The sequence below is a fragment of the Thunnus albacares genome, chromosome 19, assembly GCF_914725855.1.
Source record: "Thunnus albacares chromosome 19, fThuAlb1.1, whole genome shotgun sequence".
Lineage (NCBI taxonomy): Eukaryota > Metazoa > Chordata > Actinopteri > Scombriformes > Scombridae > Thunnus > Thunnus albacares.
Genome location: NC_058124.1, coordinates 15,480,490 through 15,494,808, shown reverse-complemented (window position 1 = coordinate 15,494,808; position 14,319 = coordinate 15,480,490). Strand labels below are relative to the sequence as shown.

Here is a 14,319-nt window from a genome sequence, read left to right as displayed (position 1 = left end):
GCAACTGTAAAGATTGTCTTTTTAACTATTAAAGCTTCTATTCATGAGACTAAAACTGGTCTTTAAAGTTGTGTCTTTAATGTTAAAGAGCATTCATCTGTGAACACTAGAAACTTTCACTGAGCCACTGACACAATGTTTAAATCCTTACAAGAGACAATAACCTGCTCACTCTTCAACCTCTGTCCTTTTTTTATAGCTCTTTTTTTTCCTTACTGCATCGTTGAGGAGCTGAAACTGTCTCATACTTGTGTAATGAGACAATTACAGTAGATGTAACAACAAGGAACTTGGACTTGAACTAGCCACTGACACAATGTTTAAATCCTTACAAGAGACAATAACCTGCTCACTCTTCAACCTCTGTCCTTTTTTTATAGCTCTTTTTTTTCCTTACTGCATCGTTGAGGAGCTGAAACTGTCTCATACTTGTGTAATGAGACAATTACAGTAGATGTAACAACAAGGAACTTGGACTTGAACTTGCTGACATGTCTGTCAGTGAACTTCTGAGAAAGTTCTTTTTGTTAAATTGTCACCAGTAAAAAGAGGCTGTCGAGTTGGTGAAGCAATGATTGTGGCAGATAAGTTTTCAGGAAGTCATCATCTTACAAGGAAATGTACTCTGAAATCATACATCCCTCTATTTTTGAAAGACATTGATGTTTTTTTGTCTGTAGACTTTCTTAACACAATATGTCAAGAGACACACGATATCTTCACACTCACACAGCAGGTTCCCATTTAGAGATTACACAATCTCCTTAGAAAGTGTTTAGAAAGTGAAGAGTTAGTCCTCTTAATGAATCACTTAAATATCTTATGTTATGTTTACTACATTATTGTTGACAATGGCTGGAAGCTGCGGCTCAGTTTCCCCTTCTTTCTGTAAGCACTGCTTTACCAAAAATTAGATGTGAATCTGTTTGTTGTCCTGGTGATGCCTTGGAGAGCTTTAAATCTCATAGTCGACATGCAGGTGTGATGAAGAGACCCTCTCATGCCTTGTGCAGGTGACAACAGAGTATTGTAGGTTAAGCCACGTCTCAGCCAATCACAATCCAGAGTCCAGGTCCAGTAAATTGCAGCCGTTTTGAACAGATAAGAACGGAGAGCTGAGCCCCATACAGCTCAATGTGTCTGTAGAAATACTTTGGGACTGGATCAGCCTGTATCTACCTACTTTGTGCTGTTTCTTTCCTTCTCAATTCATCATTTCTTTGTATTAAAAAGTAGTTGTTTTTTTTGTTTTTTTTAAGAGAAAGATGTCTTCCTCCGTGCTGCTGTTTCTCCCTCTGCTCGTCAGTTGGGGTTTATTCGGTTCTGTTTCGGGTTCTCCCGCCGTGGAGGAGGCGTACAGAGCCGTGATCAGCGTCGTGTCTCCAGGACAGCAGCATCTAACCAGGCAGTCCCTTCGCACCCTCTTTAATACACTAGAGAAACGTGTGCAGTGCGGTGAAGTGTCGTGTGAAAAGGTAAGTTTTATTAGGCTAACTCCGCAGACGGGTCAGAGAGCCAGGTGTTAACACTCAGTTGCAGGCTCTGTGCAAAGAGGTCGAGGTCCAAAAGCTATTAACCAGAGACCCTGCTGATAAACTGAATGTCTCAATGGGGATTTCCAACCGTCTTCAAGTGTAATATTATCTAGCGTATATGTATTTAATTAATTTGACACCTTGTATAAGAATGAAGAGTTTCAAAATTTTGATTCACTCTCCACAGTGATAATTATGTCTGGGCTGCAGACAAAACGTCATATTATCAGGTTTTTTTTCCCAAGAGGTCCGTTTTTTGTCAATAACCCTTTCAAATACATTGTTTTTTGTTAAAAGTGTTGTTAAAACGGATTATTTCTGTCTATTATTTAATTTGAAGTGCGCACCTGTTGCGCACCTGACTTAGCAGCAGCTCTGACACTAGTGTTTCAATGAAGGATTTTTCCTATGAAGTCACAACATTACTGCACTGTAATCTTAGGATGACGTATTAAATTTAACCAGCAGGTGCTGTGACCAGAGTATGAAATAGCTATGAAGACAGACAACAAATTATAAAAATAGTTACAATTACTTACAGTGACTCAGTCTGCAAAACCAGGAGAATAACTACTACACTGCCCATAAAGGGTTCTTTTTTCTTATTCAAGAAAGTAACATGTACATCCAAAGTACAGATTTAGTATAAAAATACAACATAAATTAAGGGGAACAACGACATCAATAATAATAACTTTATTCATATAGCACCTTAAAAAAGAGCAAATAGAAAAAATGTCTTTCTGAGCCTTTTACACAAAAACTGCACTAGACAAAAATAATCGATTGTTATTATTATTTCTATGATTACTGGTTGATGTAATTTGTTTTTGCATTTTTAACCAACAGTTGGCTTCACAATATCTTTAGAGCCTTTTCCCATCTGGACGCTACTTACTAAATGCAGTAGTGACTTTCTGAATTGTGCATAAAAGGATGAAACTGAGAATTTGTTCAGTCAAATCTGTAAATTTTCTCAAAAATCTGTTTTTTTCACTTTGTAAGTCAGTCTATAAAAGGGCAGAATAATGACAACTGCCTATCACAAGAACCATCTTAGTCTTAGTCTGACTATGGAGCTGTTTGTATTTTTATAATATATATATTTTTTTTTTTAAACAGCTAACTAATTAATAGAGTCGTTTTTTATGAAAGGCACTGTTCAGTATTTGCACAGTCTAAAAAAAACACTTTATCAGTGTGAGTCCTTGAGCCTCCTTCACATCGATTGTAATCTGCTTGAATAGACAGTGCATTTTATTGATATTGATTGATAATATTTACTGTCAAACAACTACAGTAAGAAAGCTGGCAGAGACGGAATGGACAAAAAGTAAAGAGATTGTGAAGAACTGCTTTACTACACTTAATAGTGCTAATAAAGATGAAGATTCGATAAACTAATAAAACTCATTTGACCTACAATAAAAGTTTAAAATGCTATGTCATGTCAAAGTGACATTGTGAGTTCAAAGCCTTTATTTCCTATTATGACAGTTAAAAGAGTCAGTTCTGCCAAATTCACTTTTACTGCTAGTTATTCAAGCAGGTAGTTTTATTTGTCCAAGTACTGCTTCTTCTACCGCCATTCCTATACAAATGAGGAGAATGTAATTTAATTTGTGCTGCACAAAGCATTGAAACTATATTTATGAAAACATTTCCATTACTGCCCCAAATCCTCAGAAAATGCTGCCAAAACTTTTCATACTGACTATTTCTTCAGTCAAAGTTGCACCAATGAAAAGATTAAATTGGAAAGGAATGTTGCTGCTTTAGGGAGGAGGCAGAAATCTCAGAACCTTGGCAAAAAACCCAAAACTATCTGCATGGCTAGATACCACTTGCAGTTAAGTGAGAAAATATGTTTGAGTAAATCGACCCTTTAATAAAACCCTTTCCCTCCCCCAAGTCAAACTAATAGAGCAACTTTTAAGAAATGTTAATTATTGTGTGTCAGAGTTTCTGGGTCACGATAGATAGTTGTCAGTATTTTATGGAGTTTTCATACTTTTACATTATACCCTACTTCCTCCCCTTCTAGTTATCAGAAAAGCTTGATAGAGCTGATATTCGTGATGACGCTAATTCTATGAAAACCTAACCTTGTTTTTAGTCAAATTTAATAATGAAATCAGCATAACAAAAAAAGGGGTTCATGGTCTTTGATTCAATTATCCAAGACCCTGTTGTCACTGCTGTTTCTTTATGTGTGTTTTCATAGAAGTTAAACATGCATACAAAGCTATTGTTCCCTGGAAATTACTTGAAATCCCTGAGTTTGCTAAATCAAACAGTTTCTATAAGGATACAGTGGAACCTGAAATGTATTTGAAAGATCATTTACATTTTCTGTTGCTTAATTTGATGTGTATGAATGTTTCTGTGTGTGTGTGTGTGTGTGAATGTTCTGTAGTGTAATCTACTAGATGCTGTCCACCAGCTCATCAGCAATCACTCCATCCACGGAGAGGGTGAAACCGGAACAGGCAGGGAAAACTTTACCATCAGCGTAGCCGAGTTCCCTGCCGTCGCTGCTGGCTGCGTCCTGTACCTTACTTCTCCTGGCTTGGTGTGTGCTGCAGTGAGGCAGGGGAGGTGGGGAGAGGAGACTGAACACTTCCTACACAAAATCACACATGGGGAACACCATGAAGAGAGAGAGCCGCATCATGACCATGAGCATATAGATATTCATGGATTAGAAACTGTGCTTCAAGAGCTTCACAACCACTATGAGCCTGCGGACAGTGAGGTAAGCATTCAGCAGACTATTTCTTTAGTAAATGTTTAGTATTAGTTAATCTTTGGTCGATCTATTGCTCTGTTTTTACCAAAAGTGATTCAATATCCTCTATAGTTCATAAATTGACAGTCTTGAAAATACTGCATGACAGTGGTTCCATTACTTTTTCTTTCATGCCCCCTTTTGGGAGCTGAAAAAACAGTTTCCCCCCTCATCATGTGTGCCCACCCCACGGTTTGGAAACCAGTGCTGTATGATAAATAAGATTATGCTGATTTAAGGAGCCAGTTTGTAATATTTCTTGCTTTTTTACCCAATTTTTTCACATGACTTTTGAGATCAGACATCAATCATGCACGTGTTCCTCACAGTAGGATATTTCCCTCAGGGGTGTGCTTTAGTCTAATCATGGTCCCCTACAGTATTTATCACTCACCATATCTTATCATACTCGGGTGATGCCTGCTAGGTTATGCCCTGAACTGCCACATCAACGTGACACCCATAATCACACTGAAAAATGCCCTCTTGAATGTTTGGCAATGCCGCGTTGCCAGACACTGAACATAATGTTAGTGAGTAAGCATACAAGTAATTGGTCGAGTAAGATTGCATGTCACCGCAATAGTGATCAATCAGCTTAACATGTGGTCTGTTTTTTTGTTTCCTGGAGTCAAAGTCATTATTTGTAGCAAAGCAAAGTGAGGACAACACTGACAAAACAATCAGCATCCCTTAATGATAGTGCACATGCTCAGTGACTGTAACACAAAGTGTGTATTTAATGTAGATGATGACTAACAAGTTAGCTAATTAACTTTAAAATAAACTGTAAGAGAGCTTTCTGTAAATATATGTCAATCATAACTGAAGAGTCCACAGTGCCAAACATAATATTAAATGTTTAACAAATTCAAGTTATCCTCAGGTTAAAGGATAGTTGTGTTATCTGGTTAACCTTTAAATCTTGCTTTGTGAATTATTCCCAAACCAGCTGTATGATTAAACACCGAAATAATGATTAAACATCAAAAACGATGCTGCTTAGCTGAAATGGCATTCAGCAGGAGCGCTAAAAATCCTCAAAATGTCAGCTTAGTGGTTTCTTGACAACTCTGTAGGCCTTTTTCAAAGAAGACATTTTGACATGTCACAGCAGGAAAATCACACGTGTAAATAATAAAATTAATAATGGCTGAATGCCATTTAGCTACTTCAGTTTCAGCTTCCTGGTCTTGTGCATGCTGGCACTGTCACACTGTCATGAGTCACTGAGACACTTGAATAGAAAGGAGCCATCATTATTATTATTAACACTTTGTTTTTACCACTATGACAAGTTAAAATAACCCTGTCTTTGTCCTTCTTCTTCCTTATCACCATGGTAACCAGAGCTGTGTAACAACCGGTGACATCATGACAGAAGTTGGCGTACCCTCAGCAGACCAGCCAGTGGGTGCAGTTTTGGGCCGTGTCCTGTATCACGCCTTGCTAGGTCACTGTTTTGTTAGCCAGACCCTGCCCGAGGAGAGCTTCTTCCTGGACTACATCATGAACCGACTGGGGTCTGAGAATTTCACTGTCGGAGGTCAATGTCCTGCACAAACACAGAAGAACAGACACAAATGCATGCATAGCTGCAGATAGATTCACCACTCAAAAATCCAGACCCTGTTTTTACTGTATTTTAAGTAAAATAGCCACTAAAAGTATAAATCTGAGGATAATTGAAGATTTTCATGAGCAAAAAATAACCAGAAATGTGTAGTAATTTTCTTTTTGTTAATCAAGTCTTTATTTTCTATATTTTCTTTCTTTTCAGTAGTCATCAGTTCTTACTTTAAATATACTTGAATACCAAATGAATCTGGGTGTTCGTATCTTGTATTTGTGCTCTATAGATCTTGAAGCTCTTATGAGGAGTCTGAACCTCGGACCCAACGACCACGAACATGAGCATGAAAATGAGCATGACCACCATGAAGATGAACACACTGACCATGATCACAGAGATGGAAGATGGAGGAAGAGGAGCAGGCATGAACACCATGAGGAGCATGAGAAAAATGCCACCTGGGAGCAGGTATAAATACCAATGTTGCATATGCACAACGATAAAACATTCAGTTATTGATAATGCTAGTGGAATGATGGTACACTTTAAAACTTGAAGATCAGCAGGTAAAGAATATGTGCATTACTGTGATCATGGATAGAAATGGATATATAATTTTTATAATCTGATTATGTTTGTAGTGGTAAATGTAGTGTTGTTTTGTTTACTTTCATCTCTCTCCCTGCACAGGCAAAATTGTATTTCAACAAAAAAAACCTATTAAACTAACATGAAACAACTTAGTTGTTTTTTCTCTGCACATTTCCTTGTTTTCATTCATCTTTACAAAAAAACACATACAGTATGTAAGAAACAGCTAATGTAATAGTTTATTACTCTACTAGATCACCAGTTTGTACTGAAATGTTTCACCTTTCCTTCTCCCAGCACTGTTTCTCAGCTGAAGATCTGGTGCTGATCTACAATCTGCCAGAGAACAGCTCTGCCTCCTCTGGCCTGGGTCGGTCTGACTTGGCTCGGCTCAGCCCGGCGCTTGTCCAGCAGATCCTGAGTGGAGCCTGTACAAACGTCATAGAGCCGGTGCATCCAGATGGGCTCACTAAGACAGAGAGTAAGTGTGCATGTATGTGTGTTTGCATGTGGATTAACACGGTAAAAACACAACTTGTCAATCTGTGCCTTTGCCTGCTATTAAAAGTATTAGAAATAACCAGTTTACAGTTATTAAAGACTCAGTTTATATCCCAGTATTTCTTTATTTCTTAAAACATTAATAAAGGTGTCAAGGTAACTTTTCCAACGATTAAAACCAGCATCTATCTTCTCCTCACACCCCCCTTTTGGCATGGAAGCACTTGAATGTGGCTTTCTAATTACAACTACACATGAAATGTTTAAATTCATTGACAAGGTGCAAGCAGGGTAAGTTCAACTATGCACAGATGTTGTCTCCATTTCAAAGACCGAGTTGCACATCATACTCTCTCAGGATACCTGGATGCACAGGTGGTTTTTGAGCTTTCACACTCAACATTTTGATGACTGACCACCTGCTTTTTCTCTATTCTTTCCTTTCTTGTAGGATACCTCTACGCAACCCTTGCCAACATGGTGATAACACTGGTGTCTATGTTTGGCATTGTGCTGCTGCTGTGTACCTCATGCACCAATATTTTCCAGCTGTGTATCCAGTTTTGCATCAGCCTGGCAGTAGGTTCACTCAGTGGAGATGCCTTACTGCACCTGCTACCCATGGTGAGTGATTTAAACATTTTTAAAGCTTAAACAAGCTTTTTTTTTACAACTAGCAAGCCAAAAGACTCCAAAACAAAATTAATATATAAAAAATCGAATGGTTTACATGTTAGGAAGTAGTTGCCTATACTTACATGCCCACATTACAGGCATCATATTCTAATAATCTCAGTCCAGTATTCACTTTAATATATAGCTCTGGTTTGGGGACATTGTGCTATTCTAGTATTCTTCTTAACCACTAGGCCACCAGGGCATCTTCCCAGCTTTGTCATAACATTAACACATGTTGATTTTTGTGTAGCAGATACTTGTTTTGACTTCTTCTTGCGGATCTGTGTGTCTAGTTTCTAGGCTTACATGTGCACGGAAACGGCGACAGCGGGCATAGGCATTCAGATCACAGTCATGAGGAAGAAACGCCAGAGTACATATACAAGATGTTGGTAGTGATGGCCGGGATCTACTACTTTTACCTGATGGAAACAATCTTCTCTCTGATCACACGTAAAGATACTACTCGCCATCATCAACATCATCATGGGGTAAGCAAAAAATACCATACCAGCATAGATAACTGTTAGCATCACACACAACATTATGTTGATGGAATATAAATATGGATACATTCACTTACGTTTACTGTAACATTATCATCCCCTGATTATAATAAATTGGAAGGTGGATTTAATACAGCGGTAATCTTGAAGAATATAACAAGAATGTATCTGGACCAGATGTCAAACATCTATATCTATGGGTGTTTTAAGAGTTATGACTTTTCAAAGGCTATGGGTACCTGTTCTAAAGTTGATAATAATCTTATCCTAAATTTTTTAACAACTAAACTTTGCAAAGTTTAGTTAGTGTTGAATGTAAAATAGTCATGAAACGCAGAAAATCAACCACAAGTGAGACAAATCTTCTTTGCTTCTGTGTGCAAAATACTCACTCTTACTCGGTCTAAGTTTCCTCATGTCCTTGCCTCTCTTTTCCTCTTTCCTCTCCTTTCCTCCTTTAGGAAGATTCAGAGCCTCACCACTGTGACCACGGGAGGGTTTTAGAGATGTATCAACAGGAAAGGAGACAAAGAGACAAATCACAGTCAGCATCAAAAGCAGACCTGGTGAGAAACAAACTGACATTAATGGACGTTTCAGGTCGACAACAGATGTTAAGTTGATTCAGTCACTCAGGATACACGCCGCTGCCACGTGAAAGTATGGTCTAAGTCACCTGCACAGAACACGCATTTTGTCTCTCATTACAGTTAAAGTCATAAACCCCAAAGAGGTTTTAGAGCTGTCCTTGACCTCTTACCATAACACTGATGTCAGAGTGACATTACAGCCTCCTGGATCCACTAAAGCTCTAAAGTGTCTTACTCATGTAACTCTTATCGGCTGTTAAAATGTATCTTGTAAAAGATGGTTATAAGTTACCTCAGCTGTTGTGATAAACCTTTTGGTACTTTGGTTGATAGCGTGTAGAAACACACCCCTACAAATACATATACGTCATTGAAAAGAACCAAGTGTTAGATTAAATTAAATTTTAGATTAAATTACATTTCAGGTTGGCGATGAGGGCAATGACATATCGTTTTCAACTCCAGAAGAGCGCACCAGAGGTGAGGAAAGTTATTATTATTATCCAACACAAACACAAGCCTGACATCATTAAACTGTAGTAATTACTGTCCACCACTAACCATAACTTTGTGCGTCTGCCCCATGCAGAACAGCGTCTGTTGCCTTATATGATAACTCTTGGCGATGGAATCCACAACTTTGCAGATGGCTTAGCAATGGGTGCAGCTTTCTCCCTGTCATGGAAGTCTGGTTTGGCCACATCATTGGCTGTACTCTGCCACGAACTGCCACATGAACTAGGTGAGTAACACACACACACATACTGTAAAAACAACTTCTAGTTTGGTCTTCTGGTCTTTTGGTCTTCAAGTTTTAAAGTTTCTTAACACCCTCCTGTCCCTCTTGTTTCTGTCCAGGTGACTTTGCCATTTTGCTCCATAGCGGCGTGTCTGTCCGCAAGGCCCTGCTTTTAAACGTCGGCAGTGCCATGACCTCTTTCGTCGGCATGTATGTCGCTCTGTCTGTAGCCACGGACCTTGCTACCAAACAGTGGATAGCTGCCATCACCGCAGGACTCTTTCTGTATGTGGGACTGGCTGATATGGTGAGTGTTTGTGTTTACAGACCAGAAAGAAAAACAGAGTTAGTTTATAAATTATAAAACATACAGTCAAAGACTTCACTCTTATCTCCCTGCATCTCTTTCTCTCATTCCAGCTTCCCACCATGGTTCATGTGAACCACAAGAGACCCTGGCTGATGTTTCTGTTGCAGAATATCGGTCTTCTGAGCGGGTGGGCTATTTTGTTGGTACTGTCACTTTATGAGGAGAGAATCAGCTTTTAATACAAAAACGTTCAAGACAAATATATTGTTCTATTCAGTGGGTTCATCTTACTTCTGGTATAATCTATGCAGATCGTAAAAACTTTGAGCAATGTAGAGACACAGTAACGTGTCCGTCACACATTAACACCTGTGTTCTTTTTCTGAGGGTGTTTGTTGGGCCAATGAGACCACCGGGACAGAGAGAAAAAGCTTATCCAGTAAAGATTACAATTTGCTGGGGCATCCAAAGGCCTCAAACTTTAAAACCAATCAATCACAGATGTGATTAGGTTTCAAATGTTGTTCACTGATACCTCAAGTAGAAAAAAACACCCAGTGGCCTCCTTATATATTTTAATCAGTACAGTAGGATGCCATTTTCTCTGGCACACCAGTGGGAGTGAGTGAAATATCAGAAACACCTTATAAAATAATGTAATCCAGTAAACAAACACCACTAACTTCAGAGTTGGAGGGTTAGGGTTAGGGTTATATATATGTGTTTTGTAGCAAACACACATATACGCGGTATATTCACTCAGATGACTTTTTACTGACCCATTAAATAACTTTAATGGGTCATAGTAAGTTGATAATCAATGTTGAACAGTTCAAGTCCAACAAAATCCAACACTGTTTTTCTGGTCATAAATGTGCCAGGTCTGAAGTTTATTTTGCAGCATTGATAAGTGTAAAACAAGGAAATCGACTAACATATATATATATAGAGAGAAAATATATACAGTAAGTTCCCCTTTTATTTCTTAATGATGTACTTGTATCAAACAGCTTTGTGCAGAGTTGTTCCTTGTGTGCTTTTTATTAAATGTATGTTGATGAGTAAGAGGAAAAAGTCATTTGTCAAAGCAAAAAATATACAGTTTGAATTGATTTTGACTAAACTAAGAATCCCACCACACTAATTATGATGAAGGTAAATGTATAAAAAGTGTTAATATGTTGGAACATACAGTATGATATATATTTTGTACTTTTGTCCAGTTTGAAAAAATTAAAATGCTTTCAAAACCCATTATCGTTTCTAAGTTTCTTCTACTTAAGTAGCCGATGAATGGTGACTGAAAAATTCTGCATTGGCACTTTAGAAACTCTCAGTTTTTATTGTTTCTTGGGTGGTTATAACTTTGTAAACTCTAACTACAAAATCTGAAACATATTTAAATTTCAGGCATAAATGTTTTTTTTTGTATAATGGAGACAGCATCTTTAAACAGCCATGAGATTAGATTAAAAAATATGCTAATAAATTAAAGTCAAATTTGAGTTTGACTAATAAATGAAAAATATTTTATTTCTAAACTTGCCTGAATTGAAAATATAAGCCTGTGTCCATAAACATTACTGATGGCAACAAATCTTGAACAGTACAAGAAAACAATTTTGGGAGTGAAATAAAGTCTTAATTCTGTATTTGTGAAAACAGATCACATCAGAAGAATATGTAATCTTAATGTGAATGAATGCAGCCAGAGGTGGAGGACTTTATCTGTCACATCTAATCTGCTAGACTTACAGGTTATATGAACATTTTCATTAGGGACAGAGTCCATCGACAACTCATCATACAAAGAGGGAGACATAATATGTATATGCTTGCAGGTAAGCATGCATTATATATGTATGCTTAGTCATGTGCTGTATGTGTAACCACAAGCAGTCAGACAAAATTATACATTTAATGACAACATTTAGGTTGTGTGCTGATCCTTTAATCATGCTATAAAGACAGGGGTTAAAGTTCTCAGGCACCTTCTCCGACTTCAGGCATAGAGCAGTTTTAAATTCATGTAATACTTAATTCAATACATTGTGCACATTTCCTCCTGGAAAACTTACCAGGCTAACAAATCTTTTCTTGCTTTAATCCCTGTGTAAAGAACAAATAGTGCAGATTACAGTATGTAGCTGCTGACAGAGGAGAACTACGTTCCCCTAAAACCAGCTTTTCAGCAAATTGACATCCATAATTTTGTAATTCTAGGAGGTTTTATGAGCCGCTGGGATCACGTAACTCACTCTACCAATAAAACACTCTAAAACTGGACCTTTGAGCTTCTCATACATTATACTGGATAATGGGTCTTTCACAGTACTGTTGACTGAGACACCAGCAGATTAACAGGAAGACAGAGAAGGATCAAAAGGGGACTTGTTTAGCTGGACGTGTAGTTTTACAACTTCATAAAGAACTTTGTCAGGCAGTAATGTGCTGCAGTAACACAGAAAGATGAGAAAGGAAAGTAGCTATAAATAAAAACAGCTGCTTCTTTGTGGAAGAAATGTGAAGCCAGACTTATTCTGTTTCTGTAATGTCTGAAGATGGAGTTATTGCAACTGCTGCACCTGCAGTGAGTGTTCGAGTGAATGACTGTTATTAAGGAGAGGTGATGAGTAGTGAACTTCCAGGTGAAGTCTGTGGTGGTCATTTACAGTCAGTGGTTGAATGGTCAGCTGAGTTACAACATGTAGGGAGGTGAGGAAGACGATGACAGCACTGACAGCGGTTGTGGTTGAACTCTCTCTGTAACCTGCCATCAAAAGACCATTTTGCTTCCTTATTGTCTCTCACATTCAATAAAACTACAAATGTGTCTCTCTGCCATCCAGTCACAAACAAAATACGCAGTCATTATTAATATTATGATGGTAGTTCACTTACTACAGAAATCATCATTCTTTCTTTCAAATATACGTAAGTCCCTACAAAGTTTGACAACTTATTTTTACATTTATTCATTTGGCAGAGGCTTTAGTCTAAAAACTGAAAAAAATGAGGTACAATGCAAGCTACAATAGATCAAGGAGAAGCTTAGTTTACACACATACAACATTTTAACATTTATTAAAGAAACATGTTTATGCTTTGAAATAGATCTTCATCCTCTACTGAATGTCGGAAAGTTCTGAAAATATCCTCAATACAAACATTAGGTCAGTTATCTGATGAGTTATTTACCCTACGATGAGCATGTGTTGTCTTAAGAGCTGCAACGGTTAATCGATCAACAGAAGGTTAATCAGCAACTATTTTGATCATCATTTTTCATGCAAAATTTGTCCAACATTTTGTGGTTCCAGCTTCTAAAATGTGACAATATGCTGTTTTTCTTGATCATATATAACAGTGAATTGAACATCTGGAGGTTTTTAACTGTTAGCCAGACAAAACAAGCAAATGGAAGACATCACCATCGCTGCTGAGAAATTTTGAACGTCATTTTTTCCGATTAATCAATAACCAAAATAATCAGTAGTTGCAGCCTTAGTTGTCTTGGAGCAAAATATTCATATGACTTCCTTTCACCTTGAATTTTGAGTGTTTAAAACCTGCTCAGTACCATTTTAAAAACTCACATTGATCAAGCATCTGTAATTTACAGCACTGATGTTAAACTGTGAATTGAAATTAATGTGTTCATTGAGATGAATTCTTTCTGTTTGGGGGATTCGACATGTGGAACTTGTTACCCACAGAAATCAAAGAGGAATCAGTCATGTTTTCAAGAGTGATTTGGTGCTTGTCGTTTTATATTTTTATTGTATCATTGTAGATTGTTTGTCTCTTGTGCTGTTTTGTTTATTTTCTTGTTGAGTTTTATGTTTTTCTAAGGCCTATCTCAGAATGGGCATTGCAAACTAGCTCAGGCAATGCTGTGGTGAGTGGCATTAATTCATGCTATACACTTATCCCTATAAAAATAAACATTAAATGAAAGTCTATCACCTCACTGTATGTATGTTGACCCATATATAAGAATAGAAAAGAACTGAGGTTAGTTTGACTTCACCAAACTCATTTTCACATTCCCTTGTTCGTCAAAGCCACTTGTTCACGAATAAACTTTCCCAGGAGTGTCTGTTGATCATTGCCATCATTGACCTGCCGAACCTTTCCGAGAAGAGGCTGAGTTTTTCCTGTTTCAGCTGCAGAGATATGAGTATTATCACCTGTAAGCTCATACAACCACAATCCTCTAATCCGGTTGAAGCAGTTCCAGGAAAGCGTCACCAATTTTCAGCCTTTTTTGTATGTTTTAATGGAGTCAGTCAGCATGTCTGTAACATCTGTGCCACTGTTCTCTGCATTGCTGCAGCAGCAAAGTTTAAAATTTACCATCAAATAACAATAATGGACACAGACGTGGAAAAATGAAAGAGAGCTTGAGTTACAGTTCAGTCTCTCAGTCTGAGGGTATCACTACACTGTAGTCTGTCAGCCAATATATACAGAATATGCACCTTGGACAGATATCTTTACATTTTATG

General features: G+C 37.7%; 1 protein-coding gene across 1 annotated transcript; it reads left to right on the top strand.

Annotated features, from left to right (window-relative positions):
• Positions 1 to 314: 314 nt before the first annotated feature.
• Positions 315 to 10,898, top strand: slc39a4 (solute carrier family 39 member 4). The gene is made up of 12 exons (XM_044334712.1): positions 315 to 1,475; positions 3,952 to 4,290; positions 5,674 to 5,869; positions 6,183 to 6,364; positions 6,785 to 6,968; positions 7,440 to 7,612; positions 7,960 to 8,157; positions 8,634 to 8,738; positions 9,188 to 9,242; positions 9,352 to 9,504; positions 9,621 to 9,808; positions 9,922 to 10,898. The coding sequence occupies exons 1-12, from the start codon at positions 1,266 to 1,268 to the stop codon at positions 10,048 to 10,050; spliced, it is 2,112 nt and encodes a 703-aa protein (XP_044190647.1). The 5' UTR covers positions 315 to 1,265; the 3' UTR covers positions 10,051 to 10,898.
• Positions 10,899 to 14,319: the final 3,421 nt, after the last annotated feature.

Bases quoted from the DNA above. Each gene is read 5' to 3' on its own strand.
- slc39a4 (XM_044334712.1), top strand. From the start codon at position 1,266: ATGTCTTCCTCCGTGCTGCTGTTTCTCCCTCTGCTCGTCAGTTGGGGT. The intron at 1,476-3,951 runs GTAAGTTTTATT...AATGTTCTGTAG, and splicing joins GTGAAGTGTCGTGTGAAAAG to TGTAATCTACTAGATGCTGT. The intron at 4,291-5,673 runs GTAAGCATTCAG...CATGGTAACCAG, and splicing joins ATGAGCCTGCGGACAGTGAG to AGCTGTGTAACAACCGGTGA.